The sequence below is a fragment of the Mus pahari genome, chromosome 12, assembly GCF_900095145.1.
Source record: "Mus pahari chromosome 12, PAHARI_EIJ_v1.1, whole genome shotgun sequence".
Classification (NCBI taxonomy): Eukaryota; Metazoa; Chordata; class Mammalia; order Rodentia; family Muridae; genus Mus; species Mus pahari.
This window is the reverse complement of record NC_034601.1, coordinates 18280072-18299314: the sequence shown is the minus strand read 5'-3', so window position 1 is coordinate 18299314 and position 19243 is coordinate 18280072. Positions and strand designations below refer to the sequence as shown.

The window sequence follows — 19243 nt, the reverse complement described above, 5'->3', positions numbered from 1 at the left end:
ATGCAGTTGGGAGTAAGTTTTCTTCTAGCTGTCTCATTTGGAAATTTCTACTGCCAGCTGCATCTTTGGATTATGGTGCTAAAATTCCTTAGCCGAACACAGGCAAATTATCTGAGGGAGGGTAACCCATTCCACAGCTTGCCTCTTGAAGGGCCTGGCCTTCAGCTGTGACTGTGGAATCAGATGGACATTTCTAACCCCGACACTGTTATTTTATTACTGTGAAATGCTATAGAACCCCTCTGCCTTAGCCACTGTTTTATTGCTGTAAAGAGACACCATGACCATGGCAACTCTTATCAAAGAAAGCATTTCATTGGAGCTTGCTTTTGGTTTCAGAGGTTTAGTCCCTTATCATCATTGTGGGAAGCATGGTGGCATGCACAGGCAGACATGATATTGAGATATCTCTGAATGTTTTACATCTGGATTCACAGGCAGAAGGAAGTGAGAGCCACTGGGCCTTGCTTGGCCTTTTGAAACTTCAAAGCCCACCCTGAGTGACACACTTCCTCTAACAAGGCCACATTCACTCCAACAAGGCCACATCTCCCAATCCTTCTCACGTAGTGCCATTCTCTGATGCCTAAGCATTCCAACACATCTGAACCTATGTGGATCCCCTACATGATGAAACACCATGACCAAAAGCAACTTGGGGAGGAAAGGGCTTATTTGGCTCATATTTCTACATCAACAGTCATCACTGAAGGAAGTCGGAACAGGAGCTCAGCACAAGGAACTGGAGGCAGGCGTTGATAGAGACCCTGGATAAGTGCTGCTTACTTGCTTGCTCCTTATGGCTTGCTCAGTCTGCTTTCTTATAGAACCCAGGGCCACCAGCCCTGGGTGGCCCCACCAACAATAGGCTGGGCCCTCCCCATCAATCACTAATTGAAAAGACAATCTACAGGCCTGCCTATAACCCGATCTTACGGAGGCATTTTCTTAATGGAGGCTCCCCCCTCTCAGATGACTTTAGCTTTTGTCAGGTTGACATAAAACTATCCAGCACCGGAGCGGGTCATTCTTAGTCAAACCACCACATCCTTTGACTCTTAGGTTTTTTATTTATGAAATATGAATTGATAATTCTTGGCAATGCCATGCAATGAATAAGAAGCCATGTCTATGTCAGTCGGTCCAATCTTGGGCACAGCATAGATGCAGAGTAACTGGTACCACTTACTAGTGTTTGTGTTATAACTAGGGATCCTCCCTTGCCATCCTCATTACTTGTGGCCCTTAAAGCAAATCATATGAAAGAAGACACTGGTGAGACAGACAGGGACTGAGAAATTGGGTGACAATCTCATTTGGGGAAGGGCTTGTCACTGGGAACAGGGCTGAATACAGCAGCCCCGATCCAACCCCTCCACAGTGTGGAGCCTCCATGCTTGTAGAGGCTGCAGTTTCAGAAGCAACCCAAGAGATCCTGCCTAGGTTTTCTCCTCACGGCTGCACGGAGTCTTCTGGAACTTTCTCTACAGTGAAGATCTGCAGCAATGATGACTGACCTTACCTTCGCATTAGAATCATTCAAAGAACTTTAAGAAAAATCCTGGTGTGGGACTGGAGGTCCTTCTTGGTGGTAGACCCTCGCCAAGCATGCACAAAGCCCTGGGTTTCACATCCAGAAGGAAAACTATCACTGCAGAATTAGTGGTAGATCCAAGCAACGGCAGTTTTCAAATTCCAGACCATTTCAAAGTGTTGTCAAGGCTGAGAAGGTCTGGGCTTCTGTATGGAGAAGATACAAAAGAAACTAAGACAGACACATCAATGGAGTCTATAAGTGGCAATGCAGTATTATGATAATATCTCAACCCATGCCATGGGCAAGCACCAATCCCTGACACTAGTAGTGATATTCCGTTATCTTGCACACAGGAGCCTAGCATGGCTTTCCTCTGAGAGGCTCCACCCAGCAGCTGACTGAAACAGATGCATCAAGACCCACAGCCAAACACTGGACAGAGCTCAGGGAGTCTTATGGAAGAGTTGGGGGAAGGATTGAGGGCCCTGGAGGCGATAGGAACTTCACAGGAAGACCAACAGAGTCAACTCACCTGGACCTTAGGAGCTCTCAGAGACTGAATCACCAACCAAAGACCATACACAGGCTGAACCTAGGCCTCCTGCACATGTGCAGCAGATGGGCAGTGTGGTCTTCATGCAGATCCCTCAACAACTGGAACAGCGGCTGCCTGAAACCTGTTGCCTGCCTGTGGATCTTTCATTCTTATAACTGGGATGCCTTGTTCGGTTTCAGTGAAAGAGGGCCCACCCAGCTCTGCAGAGACTTTATATATCAGGGATACTTGCAGGGGCGGAGGCGTGTAAGGGGAAGACTGAAGAGAAGGAGGCAGTGATTGGGATGTAAACCGAATAAATAAATAAATATTACAAAGAAAAAAGAAAAAAATATCTCTTCCATGCTAAGACACTTGAACTCCTGCTGAGCCTCACAGCCAGGGTTAGTAATACACTTTGTAGTCACTTAAGACCCAAGACTGCTCTCCTACATGGACTCAGCCTGTTTACTTAATGTGCTTCTAAGAGGACAGTGTAACAGCCACACTTATTTGCCTTGGATTTCCCATGAAATCAACATTTTGTTTTGTTTTTGCTTTGTTTTTGCTTTGTTTGTGTGTTTGCTTGGAGACAAGGTTTCTCTGTGTAAGAAGTCAACTGTTTGTTGGTTGGTTTGTTTGTTCGGTTGCATTCTGGCTATCATGGAACTCAGAAATTCACCTGCCTCTGCCTCCCAAGTGCTGGAATTAAAGGTGTGTGCCACCACTGCCCGGGTGAAATCAACTTTTACAACCTAAGCTAATGCATGGCTGTGATCCTCACGTATATACTCCTCATGCCCCTGGCCCATGAGTAAAGCATGTGTGTTTGTAGGTTGGAAACACCCTTACGTAATCCACCATAAATGTTGTATGCAACACACAGATATTGCTTGAGAAACAATGATGTAATACTGTTTGTTTTCTGGGTCAGTTGGAGTCTGTGACTTAGTCCCTTGTCAAACTCTGCCAAAGATTTCTGTAAAGAATTCCTTCTTCTTTCCTAACGTGATGTTTTTGTACTCTTCAATAAGTTCAAAGCAGAAGCTCCTACCGAGGGACACACAGAGAGATGGAGACAGACAGATGTACATGACAGTCTTTAAGCAGGGACGGATTCAGACTCACATGGCATACAGACAGGGATGAGGGAAGACACAGAGAAAGGACAGTAGGTTATTCAAATCTGAACTCACTCTTGGATAAACTCCAAGAAGGGCTTTGATTTCTGCCCTTAATGCAATACCAATGCATTATTGTTAACTCTTGTTATTATTAATGTGTTCAAAATGCCATTGCTCGCCAAAGGCCAAGCCTGACTCTTGAAGTCAAAGAAATTCATTTAGAACAGTAGTCAAGACTGAACCTTTAGAATCACTCACTACCTTTGGCCTCTGAAGACCCAACATTGTGACCCAGAATCACAGGACTGTCAGGGAGGTCAGAGACTAACATTTGGGGATTGTTTTTCCTCTTTCTACAATGTGGGTCTTGGAGATCAAACTCAAGTCATCAAGCTCGGTAGAAATCATCTTTCCCCACTGAGTCATCTCACCAGCCCAGGAAGAAGTGTAATATCATGTAAGTAGAAATGCTCAACTCCTATAATCCCAGAGCAATAAGCATTAGCAATCTGCAAATCACTGTTTATTTGGCAAGAATATTGGTTGGCTTGCTCACATGACATTTGCAGACTAAGAAAAGAAAATTGTGACTTGAAAACTAGATTAACTGCACACAACTAAGACTGAACCAGAGAAGAGGAACTTGAACTTGGGTCTCAGACAGTGTTGTTGGCAAGGCAAGAAGCACTGTAGTGTGTAATTTGTTTGTTTGTTTGTTTTTTGCTTGTTTGTTTGCTTTTCCAGGCAGGGTTTCTCTGTATAGCCCTGGATGCCCTGGAACTCACNCTGTAGACCAGGCTGGCTCCAAACTCAGAAATCCGCCTGCCTCTGCCTTCCAAGTGCTGAGATTAAAGGCGCACACCACCACTTCCCCGCTGTAGTGTGTAATTTTAAATAAACCCACACTTGCTCCAGCTAGATATCGGCAATGATGGTCTCGTCCAGCCCCCACAGCTAGCTTCACCAAGCTGCTTTGGTCTCTGTCTATTCCTTGCCAGGTGCATCAGCCTGAGACCGTGATTACTGCCAGTTCCTCTGGCTGGCTTTGCTAACTGCCCAGCAAATGTCCCTCCTGAGAACACCCGGAGCTATGTTTGTATTTGAATTCCATCATCCATCCACCCCATGGCCACCACACAGCTACACCCTCTCACTTGTCCACCTGAATTATTGAGAATGGAAAACAACAGCAATCTTAATATTTAATATTAATATTTATGTGTCACCAACCAGATGACACATGCTGGGAGAGGAATCGGAATCTATTGTCCTAAATTCATCAGCTATTCTATGTTGGAATTCTTCTGGTGGCAGAGGCTGCCACCAGGTCTAACATTTCTGAGGCCTACATTCTGCGGGTCCTCTCTCTTTACCGCCTCACACCAAAACTCCTTTCTTGCTCTCTTATCCTCCTCTTCCTCTCTGGGACCTGGAAAACCTGTTTCCTTATCTTTGCCCAACAATTGGCTTCTTGTCTTTATTAGCCAATCAAACAAGTAGGAAAAAAATCTCCCTACAAAGCACACAGAAGTGTGGATGATGTCTCCTTGAGAAAGTTTGAAAATCAAGTCAGCATGACCGCAGCTCAAAGAGCAGAAGTAGATGTAAACAAAAACCCTGACTTGACTTTAGACTAAGGATGTTCTTAGCATCCAGTTTGTAGATTGTGAGAAAGAAAGAATGGTGGACAAGGAGTGTTGAGTACAAGAACAGCCTACTCCAAGAATGCAGTCAAGAAAAGAAGAAGGTCACAGAGGGAGTTACAAAGCCCAAGGTCCTTTCCATCTTTGTTTCAGTGTGGCTTGTAGACTACCCTTAGGAGAATCCTCTCCTGGGACTGGTGATGGTCTTTTTCTGTCCCCAGGTTTACCTTTGTTTGATTTTCTCTATCTGGCCCTATTTTCCAGGATTCCCAGGGATTTGAAGTAGAAGTTTCTGGTTGTGTCTGGTGATGCAGATTCACACGGTATCTTGATGAGGAAGACTCACATAGTGTTTTGCTAAAGCAAGACCTTCATGAGGACACATGATGTTTGGAGAGAGTATAAATAGGACTCAGTGAACAGTGATGGGGCACGTACATAGCTAGCCTTGCAAGGCTTTGTTGGTCTTGTATCTTTGCTTAGTTGAGGGAGGCACAGTAGAGAACTTATGGCACCCCAGTAAGTTCTGGTCACTCCCAATGATTCATGTCCGTTCTGTGGAGGCCTAGCTGTTTCTGCTGGATCGTGCCACTGCTGCTAATTTGTATCTGGTATCCTGACACTAATGAACTGGACTTCTGGTATCCTTACAACTGAAAGAACGACTGAGAGAATACCTGCAAGAACTACTTCTAAACAGGTCTACATTCCTTGTCCTATTCACCATCTTTTCTCCCCTACCTTTGGATGGTGGGTTAGAAGGGGGTTTGAAGCATTGGAAAACCCTTATTAAAGTAGGTTTTGAAAATTCTAAGCCTACAGGGATTAGCGAATGCCAGCTTCTCTACTGGTTGGTTTACTATTGGACTCAAAAAGCCAATGTCTAGAGAAGATTGGACTGAGGGAGGAAAAAGGCAGCATATTTATGGAGTTGAACAGTCTCAGGTTCTCTATCCTATCACCAAGGTTGTTCTTTCAAGGCAGGATCTGATCCATAGTTCAGTTCATACCGTGATGGTTTGTATATGCTTAGCCCAGGTTTGTACTATTTGAAGGTGTGGCCTTGTTGGAATAGGTGTGTCACTGTGGGTTTGGGCTTTAAGACCATTGTCCTAGCTTCCTAGAAGCCAGTCTTCTGCTAGCAGCCTTCAGATGAATATGTAGAACTCTCAGCTCCTCCTGCACCATGCTTGCCTGCATGCTGCCATGTTCCCACCTTGATGATACTGGACTGAATCTCTGAATCTGTAAGCCAGCCCCAACTAAATGCTGTTTTTATAAGAGTTGCCTTGGTCATGGTGTCTGTTCACAGCAGTAAAACCCTACCTAAGACAACCCCGGACTTTCAAGGCAGATAAAAAGAGGCTAAGGGTTGGAAATAGTACAGGCATTCCAGACTAGGCCTTTAAGGGGAGGATGGTTGACAAAGAGTTCAAAGTAATTACTTTAAAAGAAATGCAAAGAAAATTTCAGAGGCTGGAGAGATAGCCCAACAGTTAAGAATAGGTATGACTTCCATAGACGCATGTATTTGAATGCTTGGCCCATTGGTGTGGCACTATTAGGAGGTGTGGCCTTGTTTGAGGAAGGATGTCACTGTGGAAGTAGGCTTTGAAGTCATATATCTATTCACACTCTGCCCAGTGTGGAATACAGGACAGTCTTCTTCTAATGCATTCAGATCAAGATGTAGAATTCTCAGCTCCTCCAGCACCAAGTCTGCCTGCACGATGTCATGCTTCCCCCCATGATGATAATAGACTAAACGTCTAAAACTGTGAGTCAGCCCCAATTAACTCTTTTTCTTTATGAGAGTTGCCTTGGTCATGGTGTCTCTTCACAGCAATGAAACATTAACTAAGACAAGCACTGTCTGCTCTTCCCAGAGGGTCCAGGTTCAATTCCCAGCACCTACATGCCAGTTCATATCAGTCTGTAACTCCAGTTCAAGGGCTTCTGATACCCTCACACAGACATACATGCAGGCAAAATATCGATGAACACAAAATAAAGATAAATTATATATAATATAGAGAGACAGTAATTCAATGAACTAAGAGACAAAACAATAAGTATTTATGTTATCAAACATGGAGGAATTGAGCTGGTACTTAGCAGCTTCACCTTACTGACTAGGATTCATGGTGTTGGAAGGTGCTCTGCACACAGTAATCATCAATCTCTCATAGTTTCAAATGCTGTGATCTAAAAATAGCAACTTAAGCCGGGCAGTGGTGACACACACCTTTAATCCCAGCACTTGGGAGGCAGAGACAGGCGGATTTCTGAGTTCGAGGCCAGCTTGGTCTACAGAGTGAGTTCCAGGACAGCCAGGGCTATACAGAGAAACCCTGTCTCAATCAATCAATCAGTCAATCAATCAATAAAAATAAAAAAATAAAAAATAAAATAGCAACTTGCCTGCAAAATATACTCATTGGTACAATAGTGGTACAGATGTTGTCAGAGTAACCACTCACTTCTCAGGTGAAGCTAAGCCCTGCTCCGTGAGATGGAACCCATACCCAACATGCTAAATAAGGCCAAGAACCCAAGACTAAATAGGTCATGGGACCCAGGGGGGAAAACCTACTACTATTATTCTGCTAAGTGAACATAACAATAAAATGACTCCAAATGACATGTTGCTATACCCATAGATCAGAGTACTGCTCAGCCTTCAGCAGAGAAGTTCACTCTTCAAGTAGGTGGTAATTAACACAGAGTCCCACAAACTGGACAACGTACGGAGAGTAATATAGATTGTAAGAGCAAGAGGTATTAGATAACTCCAAGGAAACATCATGTTCCTGGGCTAATACACATATAACCTCAGAGTCTGGGACATCATACACAAGACCTGCATAAACTCAAGCCAGATGAACTTCCAGCATGGAGAAGGGGAGTGGATGCCACTAACTAGAAATCTATTTGTAATTGATGCTAACTCCTGGGAGCGGGGGAAAGCAGTTTTCTTCAGTGGAGTGACACTGTGCCTATTGACCACACTCCAGGACAGGCCTTGTGCTCAGGGGTAGTTAGCCAACAACAAAAGCATGGACTCCATGGATTTGTTTTTGTTTGCTTTGTGCCTTTGGGAGGAGGTTTGGTGTTGTGTGTGTGTGTGTGTGTGTGTGCCCCAGTCTCTTTTAGGAGAGAGAGAGAACATGAAGTTGGGAGGAGATAGAGAATGGAAGAAAATGATAAAAAATATACTGTATAAAAAATGTTTAAATAATTTTTAAAAAGAAAGCTGGAGGATATTTATAGAGCCTCACCTAAGAAATTCTTACCCTTTTACCATAAAAAAGACAAAAGTTACCAGAGACTGAAATCATCATCACAAACTACAGAAAGAGGTTTTGTGACAACAGTAAGCCTCAGATTCCGGTAGACCCATTTTTAGGCTAAATATTCTAGTTACGTTATAGTCATTCTGGTTTATGTGTATTATGGCAGTGTTGCATAAGATGCTAAAAGGATTTTAAAAAAGGGAATGAAGAATGAAAAGGTAGTTGGAGTCTGGGATGCTGGGTACAGGATGCTGGCCAGCATAGAGAACCCAACCAGTGTGCTCCAGCATGGGGATTTAGTCTCATTTCCAGTTCTAGTCAACAGGTTGAGATCAAGAAGCATCGAAAGGACACACTTTATTAGCCTGTCTACATTTCATTATCTGTGACCTTCCCAGTCCCCACCACCTCCCATCCAGTGCTGGGGACCATCCCCCTATGAAACCCTGCTAGTGAGTCTCAGGGTGAGAAAAGCACAGGGTTTCTCTCCTTCTCGGGCCCTGGGCACTCGGCGGAGCGCTGTTCCTTTCCGGGGAAGGGCAGGACCACCAGCTTCTTCTCCTCAGGCTCCAGGTACAGGAAGGAGACATCCAGGGTGTCCCCCTGGGGATTTGTGGTTAGATCCAGCTGCACAGGAAAGGCTTCCTCAGGACTCTCTCCCTTGGACTCCTCGGGCTTATCATCCAGGTCAGGGAGGTGCTGGATAGATCCTCTCGGTGCAGTTACAGAGGGGGAGCTGGTAGGGGTTATGTTCTTCTGAGGGAGTTTCTGAGGGCCCTGGGTAACAGCAGGGTTCTCACCTCCAGGGACCTGAGCCTGAAATAACAGTGTTTTTAGATGTAGAATTCTCCAGGGAATGCCCTGCCATAACCCACACCAGGCAAAGCTGTTTGGTGACGGCATGTTTATAACATGGTCTTAAGATAACCCAGGCTCAAATTCATCACCGCCAACCTCATCTCCTGAGTGCTGGGTTTACTAAAGGCATGGGTAAACACACTTGTTTCTGCTTGGAGCTCCACCAGTGGTTCTCGACCTTCCTAATGCTGCGACCCTTTGAAACAGTTCGTGTTGTGGTGACCCTCAACCATGAAATTATTTTCATAATCTCGCTACTCTTTATGAATCATAACATAAATATCTGCGTTTTCTAACGGTCTTAGGTGACCCCTGGGTTGCCACCTGGGGTGGAGAACCACTGAGCTCAGGAACAGGCCTCCTGATAAAAAGATCAACAACAAAACACGTAAGGGCCAGCTAGAACGAAGACCCGCAGAGGCTGGACATGGGGCTGTTCACTTCAGAGCAGTGGTTCAGAAGGGCCGAAGGATGTCCTCAGGGTCCCCAGGGAGTTGCCTTTGCTCCCAGGAATGGCAGCAGGTGGCCTCTTTTACTGTTTGTTTCATGCCGCACCCAGTATAGTGCCCTCCATCCAAGCCTTCTCAGTGGTCTTAGATATCACAACAGGCAGGTGATGAGGGCACCAAGACCCAGACAGGTAAGGGGTGGCAGCAGAGCTTATAGGGACAGAGCAGGGAGGAAACCCAGGCAGCCTGTCTCACTAGATCAGGCTACTCCCCAGGAAGAACTTAGTGTGTGTGGAGAGCGAATGAACATGCTCACGGAAGCGATTCTCTCTGAGGTGAGAGGGGCTTCTTGGAGACACTGGATTTAGCCCCTTGAAGGCTTAGGCTATACAAGTGTGTAGTTCACTGTGTTGTTGCTGAGTGTTCTCCCTTATTCCACACCTGCTGCCACAGGACCCCAAAACAGTAGGGTACGCTTATCTCCTATATGTGTGGGTTTACGTAGCCTAAGTAAAGTGATTCTGAATCTTGGGGAAAAGGCACCTAGAAACACATCACCCAATTCCATTGAAAAAACACAGAGGGGGTCGGTTAGAATGGTAGGGCTCAACACGGAACATCATGCTCTTGCAAGCCCAGCGACCCGAGTTCAACTCCCCAGACCCCATGTAAAGGTGGAAGGAAAGAACAAACTATTCCATGTTGTCCTCTGACTCTACATGTGTAGACACAAATGCTCAATACGCTTACGTTGTACAAAAACACGATGATAATATTTTTTTTTTTCAAAAGATAAATACCTGAGATTCGAAAAACTCGCAAGTCACAGTGACAGAGTTTTCTAAGGGTTGAATCAGAGGAACGTAACTCATAGAACTCAGAGAACCTTGGCAAATACCAACGGGCTAAAAGGAAGAAAGACATCATGTGAGCATTAAGTTACAGGTGAGCGCAGATGCAAGCCCCGCCCTTTCCGCTTACGCAATGCATAGCTGTGCGGTGCTTCTCTGCCTCCGCAAAGCCCTCCTTTTCTGCTTACATAATGCATAGCTCTGCCATGGTTTTCTGTTCCCACCTTGGAAAAGGGCGGGCTCCCAGCCAGGTCCCTGTGAATTATCTAAAGACAATCGAGTCCAGCTCGTTTCTAGCAATGGGAACAGTGGTTTTTAGGAAGGTTCCCCTGTGTCTACACACTGTCCACTGCCTGGCCCTGGGTCTGCCCTTGGCCAGTTAGAAGCTTGGTGTTTTCTTCTCTACAGCAGCCCTTAATGTGTTCTGAATGAGTTTTTGTCTTCTCAGGCAAAAACACTCTCAGTCCCTTCTGTCAATTTGAAAAAGAAGTTGTGGGGTTTTTATTATAAATGTAATAAATTACTATTTAGAACTATACAAACAAAAGAAAGGACCATGACCTGTAATCCCAAGCATGGCTCTCGCTACCTGTAATCTTTGGTCCTTCTCTTCTAATCTTTTCCCTATGCACATATATTTTTCTTTTAAACTCTATGATCATATTGCATATGATATTTTTAAAAAACTATTTTGTTTTTCAACACTATATTGTAAAAACCTTTGTATGTTATTTCATAGTCTTTTTTTCTTCAATTATTATCTTTATAATGGCTACCTAGTATTCCTCTGCATTTAATAAATTCTCTTGTCAAACAACTAGATTGAATCTATTTTTTTTTTTAAACATTGAAACTTTCCTTTCATATATCTCTAAGTTTCTTCTTTACAGTAAATCCATATGTGGTGGTTTGAATGGGAGCGGCTCTATAGCCTCATGTATTTGAATGCTTGGTTCCCAGTTGGTAGAACTGGTTGGGAAGGATTAGGAGGTGGGGCCTTTTGGGAGGAGATATATCACTGGGATTGGGATTTGAGGTTTCAAGAACTTAGTTAGCTCCATCTGTTTCCTACTCGTGGACCAGGATGAAGCTGCCAGCCACTGATGCTGCGCTAGGCTTTCTTGCCTGCTACCAGGCTGGGCACCATGATGGCCCTGGATGCTAACCCTCTGGAAACTGCATGCCTCAAACAAAGTCTATCTTCTATATGTTTCCTTGGTCACATGAAGACCAGAAGTTTCTCCGGGTGGGGAAAATCTATTTGTGTAAACTGGTGGCCCAGACTTCCCTTCTTCCTCTTTAATGCCATGGCTCAGAGGCTCTAAGAGAAACTTCTAGAGAAACTGCAGGTGCCTGTGGCAAGAACAAGTGGATACTCCACACTAGCTAGGATTTCATGAGCTATCAAATCTCACAGACCTTCTTGTGCTGGCATGGTGTGGAGCACAGAGGGCCGGTCTGTGGGGAGGCGGTGCTTCACCAATCTCATTCACTGGCTAGCCTGATGGGGTTCATCTGCCCACCCGGGGTCGCTTGGAAAGAGCTCTGGCAGGACACAGGCACTGTCCTACTCCCCTCTTCCACACACCCACGGCCCCACACGGGAACACTCACCTCAGAGTCAGAGGGCTGGAGCGAACAGCTGGCCTGGGATTGGGTACATGGTGCCTCTCTGATTAAATATTCCACATGGTAAGAAAGGCTAGGCATCAACTGTCATGAAATAAGAGTTAAGACATTAAAATCTTACCCCAGGGGAAACTCAGGATTGACAACAGTCCTTGTATAGAACTGATTCTGAGGCACTGTCAACACCCAAGTTCACTGTTCCTAATGTCCCCACAGGCACAAGACAATGTCAGTAATTCTGCTATTTAGAAAATATGAATCAGGACTGGAGAGATGGCTCGGTGGTCAAGAGCACTGACTGTTCTTCCAGAGGACCTGAGTTCAATTCCTGGCACCCACAACTGCCCGTGACCCCAGTTCAAGGGGGGAATCTAACACCCACACACAGACAAAATACAAATGCACATGAAATGAAATTAAAAGAAAAAAAACCATAAAATCAGTGCCTTTCCCTGGTTTGTTTGTTTTTTTAATTAAGATTTGCTATTAGTTTTATTTATATACAAGAGCTATCCACATAATTGAAATTTAAATGAATCTCCTATTCCACAACTCATAAAGCTCAACACCTACCCCAGGTCTTAATGAAGCAAAAGTTGTCTTGCTAAAGAGTCCATAATCAGCCAGAAAAATACTGAACCTATTTCATCTCAAGCTCACATGAAACTAGGAATCTTCTTGCTTTAAGAAAGACAAATCGCCTGCTATTTATACAAATTCCAAGGAATAGCAAAAGCTGTAACATGACTGACTGCACAGTGGCTCTCTTAGAAATGGAGATGTAGGGAAAGGATCTCAGGTCCTAGGCAGACAGAATGCCTAGACAGCCCCCCACCAGACTAAGACCCTGCAGCGACTTCTGTGTAACTGACATGGGCATTTTAGCTTTACCTGGCCGGTAGCCTTGGTGACTTTGACGAGTTCGTACTTTTTTGAGGGGCTCTTACTGTTGAACTTCGCAAGCGATTCCGTGGCCGCTTCCAGAACACTGGGGGCTGACAAGTCAATGGGGCTCGGGCAGTCAGGGCACATCATATGAGTCTTTCTTTTAGAAACTATTGATGAGAATAGTTTATAAATATTATTAATTTTCAGTCCTAATAATAGTCATAATCATACAACTATACCAGAGCCAAAGACTGAGCTAAAATAATAATATCCAGTACTGGCAAGGATTCAGTGAGAAAGACATTTTTCTTAGAAAGCCTTTAGTTGTTGGGACTATGATAGCTGAAGTAGTACTTTATTTTTATTTCCCTCCCTCCCTCCCTCCCTCCCTCCCTCCCTCCCTCCCTTGCCAGGGACCAGGCTTGTAGGCATGCACCATCATGCTTGGCTTCTAGGTGCTAGCATCCGAGCTGGCTTTCACACATGCTTGGCACTCTGCCACCTGAACTAACATCCAGTCTCTAAGCCCTGCTCCTTTTGTAATTAAAAATAAATCAAAATGAGATAGCCTTGCTCTCTTATGGACTTAATTACTATAGCAATTTTGTTTAGAACCACATGGGGCATGCCCAACCAGTAGTCTGTGGACAACACAGTGTCAAAGACCACAAAGAGTGTGGCCTAGCATGGGATTGCAAATATGCTTAAAACATTATGAGATTTTTTGTTGTTGTTGTTCACACAGTTCTCAAGTGTGAACGTGGTAGATGACAGCACTGTATTCCTGTGTCAAAACAGTGGACACATCAGTCCCCTCCCTAGCTCAAGGTCCTTTTTCATCATTTCTCATGTTCCCTAGACACTCATCATTGCCATGAGCTACTTCTCAGCCTTGGTCCTCAGCACCAAGAGTAACCTAACACAGACTGACTAGCCAGTAGAGGCCTGTCAATCAAGTGGATGACACCACGACAGGAGGAGCTGGAGAGGGCAAATGTGTGATCAGCAAGCCAGGGGATTTCCCCCGGGGTGTTGTCAGAAAATTCATTGCCTTCCCTAATGAATGTTTGGGGGTGGAAGAAGATGGCGGGAGAGCTGTGCCCACAGCCTGCCACTGTGCCTCCCTCTGCACCAACTCCTGACACCTATGGGATCATTGCCACCATTTTCAGAAGTCCCCAGATTGATTTCAGGCTGGCCCCGTCATTACAGTGGGGAAGGACAAGCTGCTAGGTAGATATTTCCCATTTTCCCATGCAATTGGCTCCCATTTTTCCAAGACCCTCTCTTCTAAAAGGCAGATCCCAGAGTGAAGAGTGCACACACTTATTTCAATGAATGGTCCATTCATGCCAGCCTTATTCTTCCCCGTTATTCAGCAATGGTAATGACCTCCAAAACTTTATATAAATTAGGAAGTCTTTAACTGGGGCAGAGGGACATGCATCTCATATGATAGAAGATATAAGACTATAAATCAAGGTTGTGCATGTTCTGTTCTGCCTTGTATGAGTGTTTTAGCCAAAGTGAGAAAAATTTACACCAGGAAAGTACCATTCCTTTCTTGAGTAAAGAACATCTCAAAAACATCTCATTTTTGTTTGTTTGTTTGTTTGTTTGTTTGTTTGTTTGTTTTAAAAGGGTATGAGTTCCGCGACAGAGGCCATCAAGGGCATATGGCAGAGGGAGAGGCTCAAACAAGTGCAGACACGGGAAACTGCAGTGCACGTTCTGACAACATAGCAGCCAGCTGGAAGGGTGTCAGGACAGTGGGACAGACAGAAGGGATCCTGGGACCAGCTGTTGCTATTGTGTCACTCACAGAAGAATTGAGCATCTAGGATCTGGAGCAGGGCATAGCTCTTGACCGTGATTTAGGAAGGCTGTTTCCTGGGAGGAGGAGTACGGAGTGAATGTCAGTAGAGAGGCAGTGATGGAGTATAGTGCAGTGCTGGGATGGCTACAGAGCAAGAGAGGACAGACTGCCTGCCAACTCATCAAAGGCCCTAGTTAAATTCTCTTTTCTGTTTTTTGATGACAAGATATGCAAAACCCTCTTCACGTTTACCTGGACGAAGTGTACAGTTATAAGCAGGTAAATAGAGAACTCTTCTTGGCTTGTTAATGTGAAACATTGCTTTGCACTGGCCATAAACCTGGGGGGGGGGGGGACAAAAACAAATGCATTCAATGGGATGACATGCTGCTGAGAACCACGAGATTGAACACCACCCCTCCCCCAAGTAGAATTTTATTTTCATGTAATGCGAAACTTAAAAAATCCAGTTCTGTGTTCGGGGTGGGGAGAACTCTTTAGCATCAGACTCTTCCATGTTTTCCTGGGACACAGCTACTTCCATGTTTTCCCAGGCTCCCCACACTCAGGTGTGGAACGCCAACCTGAGTTCTAACTGCAGAAATGGAGCAGAACCGGCTTCCCTTTGCTGTGCTCCATGGCCACGTCAGCATGGCATGTCCTCACTCCATCCCGATGCCAGTGAGCATGGGCACTAGGGACTCACAGGTAGGAGGTAGCAAGGTCAGAGACAAGCACAGGTGTGGGGCCGTGAAAGGCAGCCTGTTTTGACTGAATGAGGCTTGCTCCTATGACCCAGTAGAACACTCTACAAGGGATGGAACAGTGAGCCACACTCGCAGAAACAGGTGCCTGACACCACAGAGCCCCCAACTCTATAATTCTGTGACTATCAGTCACGCAGATAAAGCTTGTGACATTCTGGCTAGATTCCACCCTCACAGTTACCTGACTATAGCCAGGTATGTCCCTCCCCACAGTTACCTGGCAACAGCAAGCTAGCCCAGCCCACCATAAAAGGGACTGCTTGGCCCCTCCTCTCTCTCTTTAAGCTCTCACCTTTTTTACTCTCCTCTCTAGCCCTCCTTCTTTCTCTCCCTTCACCCCTCTCTACATGTGGGTGGCCATGGCCAGCCTCTCTCTCTCTTTCTATCTTCACTCTCTCTCTCTCTGCCTTTCTACAATAAAGCTCTAAAACCACAGACTGTCTCTGCCCATCACGGCCTGTCATGCTTGAATGCTTGAATGATAGGATAAGCTTTCCCCTAATGTGCTGCATCTCACCTTCTGCTGGAAGGCCTTCCTGCACTCCAGCCCGGACCAAGGACTCTCACCTGCGTGGGAACCACCCAGCACCCCCTCTCTCTCTGACCTAGCCGCCCCAGGGGCCCCCATTTTGTTATCAACTCTTCCGAGGTGTCTAGTGGTGTCTGGGATGCCCGAGACTGAGAACCTGTTATCTCTGGCATGCGTGAAGCCTAGAGACCTAGGAATGCCCCTTGTCTACCCCTGGGGCTGGGTCCGTAGCTTCCCACAGCCACCTACCTGGGGCTGTGTGGAAAGCATGCAGCAGTCCTTCTGCGTCTTCCCACCCAGAACACCTGGCAAGACTCAGGTTTTCTCTCACTCCCTTTATTCCCCCACGCCCAGTGCCCCCCACACAGGGAGAAGTGGGGCCTCCAAATCACGCCCAGAACAAAATCCCCTAGTCAGGAACTTCAAGTTTGAAATTACATGTGAAATAAACTCCTAACCTGTGTGCCCCTGAGTGAGCATACATATCTCTGTAAGTGACCCGGATCACTAAACCAACTATAACAAGAAGGCACACAGACTGGTTTTTTTGTTTGTTTTGTTTTGTTTTGTTCTGTTTTTTAAAAAAAAACAGGTGTAGGTTGGCATGTTTGGTCAAATAATTACAAAAGGTGATCTTGATCAAAAAATTTACTTCAAACCCTGAAGATCTCACCTTGTCTTCCATGCCATACAACGTCCATGCATCAGTGAATGGAAGAGATCCCAGAGTCACTGAGAGTCAGGTGGAAGCTGACTGCACTGGTTTCAAGTCTTGCCAGTGGCCATTCTGAATGACCAAGCTCAAGGCTGGAGAGATGGCTTAGTGACCCTCACTGTTCTTCTAGAGAACCCAAGTTTGGTCCTCAGTGCCCCCATCAGGTGGCATATAACCATCTGAAACTCCAGACCGGGGTGGGTGGTGGGGTGGGTGGATCTTTTGCTACCTTCTGGTCTCTGTGGGCACTACATGAACGTGGTACACACACATACATGCATGCAAGGCAACCATATGTATAGAAAAATAAAATAATTTTTTTTAAAGGAGAAAGGATGAGTTCTGAGGCTGTTCAGTTTTATGCCCAGGAAGCCCCTGACAGTACCCACACTGAAAGCTGTCCTCTTTCCTATCTGAAAACCTCATATTGATATTCATTCAAATAAAACCAAACAAAAGAACACAAGCTATACTCCATTATTGCTGCCGTCTACCTACCTTCCTCAAACACCAGAAATCAATCAATCTTTCTCATTCTCTCTCATTCTCTCTCTCTCTCTCAGACTATAAACGTTGGCTCAGCTGCCATAGAATCTTAGGGTAGAAAATAATTTAGGGGGAACTTTTCAAGTCTAGTCAGCAAGGCCCCAGTCATAGGACCCCTCCCTACCCTGACTAAACTTGGCTCTTCCTCCAGTATTAGAATTGGCACACTGGCCTGTTGCCTGGGCAATAATGAAGATGAAACCGAACAGACGGTAGACACTGAGCAGCCCCCTGGGATCAGGCACTTACCGACTCATAGAACATCCTCGGTTTGCAGTCCTTCTGTGCCTTCCTGCTGAGCACATGGCAGCCAGTCTCTAAGACATCCAATGTGAGGTAGAACAGAGATCCCATGTCCTCCTAGGATGGGGTTGGAGAAATACCGCATTGCACATGAGACAATTCCAGGACAACTAGACCAATAGCATCTTCCTGGGAGAACCTAAGCTCATGTGTGTGATGCATGCTCTTCTATACTCATGAAACCTGGACATGGGACAGGGTCGGAACACTCTTGTCACAGTCCCTATGGGCAGCAAGAGTGTCATAGCGCACCTGCTGATGACGGCACAGTATTCTGTTTCCAGACCAGAAAGCACCTGTTGACAAGTAGCCCCAAGTTGCCACCCCCTGGCTAGTGCCTGCAGCCTGCCCAAATGCTGCCCCACAGCCGGTCACTTGCCTGATAGTGCTCCCGAACATCATGCACTCTGTTCAGGCTCAACATATAGCCATCCTTTTGGTCTCTGTTGATGTTTTGCAGGGCAAAGCCTGCCACTGCCAGCACTTGAGAGTCGTTACAGCCCAGGGGATGCAGACCTGAGAAGGGGCGTTGTGGCAGGGGTTGGACTGGGGGAGAGCGGGCCATGCAGCATGCAGCCAAGGTGCAGAGCACCAGAAGTCGGAGCAGGCCCATTCTGTAGGGAACAAGATCCAGGATGAGTTGGTATAGAGCTGCCAGGACGGGCCCTCCCATGGGGTCTCAAGGTTGACTTGAGCAGCTTTATAACCGCAACAGAATAGCTAACTAGGACGTGAAACACTATGCCCTGAGGCCAACTCTATCCAAACACAGCAGTTTTTTTGAGTCAATATTTTGGATTAGATTTGTCAGTGTTCTAACCTTGGATCCGGAGCATGCCGTTCATGTCAATAAATCCAAGTTTCCTAACCCTTTCCCAGGAATTATAAAAAATGTTTGATCAAGAAATGGGAGACCTGGCTTCTGTCTTGTCCAGACGAAGAGTCCTAATCCAACTGGAACTGAGTATAAGCACTGCTCAGAAATGTCCCTTTCTAGTTCCTGTCCTGTATAGGACAGGAAAATGCTTCATCTCAGAATTGTATTTAAGGCGGGGAACGCTAAGGAAACCCCAAAAGTTCTCCCAACACACTCTAGGTCTAGTCTTCCTTCTGTGCACCTAAAGGTAAATTTATCAAGAGACCAAAACCTGATACCATCAGGAGAAAGATAATGGTGGCCATCAAGACGGATCATGGTTCTTGCCTCTCTTTCTGAGCTTCATTTCAGATCCCAGGAAGGTTCTGCTTATTGGGGATATATGAAAAGCAATTTATTTCTTATTTTGACAGGGCCTTAAATATGTTCGGTAGCTGCAGATGGCCTTGAACTCGCAATCCTCTTGCATATATACTGGGACTACAGGTGTATACCACCATATCTGGTCACTAAATCAAGTATCTTTCAAAATTCCTTTTCCTCTAGGACTGGGCCTCATATGTGCTGGGGACATGCTTTCATAGAGCTACATCACAGTGACTTCTATTTTGAGACAAGGCCTCAATAAGTTTCCTGGTCTGGCTTGGAACTTGCAACCCTGCTTTAGCCACTCAAATTCCTGGGGTTACAGGTATCTACCACCATAAATGGCACATACATGTTGTGTATGCAGTGCCAAGAATCAAACCCAGGGCCTCACACCAGACAAACATTCTACTTCTGAGCTACAGCCACAGGTCATTTATTTATTTTTTAAAAAAAGTTTCTACTACACACACACAGAGAGAGAGAGAGAGAGAGAGAGAGAGAGAGAGAGAGAGAG

General features: G+C 45.5%; 1 protein-coding gene across 4 annotated transcripts in view; it reads right to left on the bottom strand.

Moving 5' to 3' along the window:
• Nucleotides 1-8458: 8458 nt before the first annotated feature.
• The window catches only part of Fetub (fetuin B), a 14011-nt gene continuing 3226 nt past the window's right edge, over nucleotides 8459-19243 (bottom strand). For 3 of the 4 annotated variants that reach the window (XM_021209802.2, XM_029544902.1, XM_021209801.2), the window contains exons 2-8: nucleotides 17863-18097; nucleotides 17430-17540; nucleotides 14876-14963; nucleotides 12811-12974; nucleotides 11905-12003; nucleotides 10240-10344; nucleotides 8459-8948 (exon numbers count right to left, since the gene is read on the bottom strand). In XM_021209802.2, coding sequence (XP_021065461.1) covers nucleotides 8592-8948; nucleotides 10240-10344; nucleotides 11905-12003; nucleotides 12811-12974; nucleotides 14876-14963; nucleotides 17430-17540; nucleotides 17863-18096 — 1158 coding nt within the window. In that variant the 5' untranslated portion in view covers nucleotide 18097 and the 3' untranslated portion in view covers nucleotides 8459-8591. Of the gene's footprint in view, nucleotides 8949-10239; nucleotides 10345-11904; nucleotides 12004-12810; nucleotides 12975-14875; nucleotides 14964-17429; nucleotides 17541-17862; nucleotides 18189-19243 lie in introns of those variants that run through there. The other variant, XM_029544901.1, reaches the window with a different exon arrangement.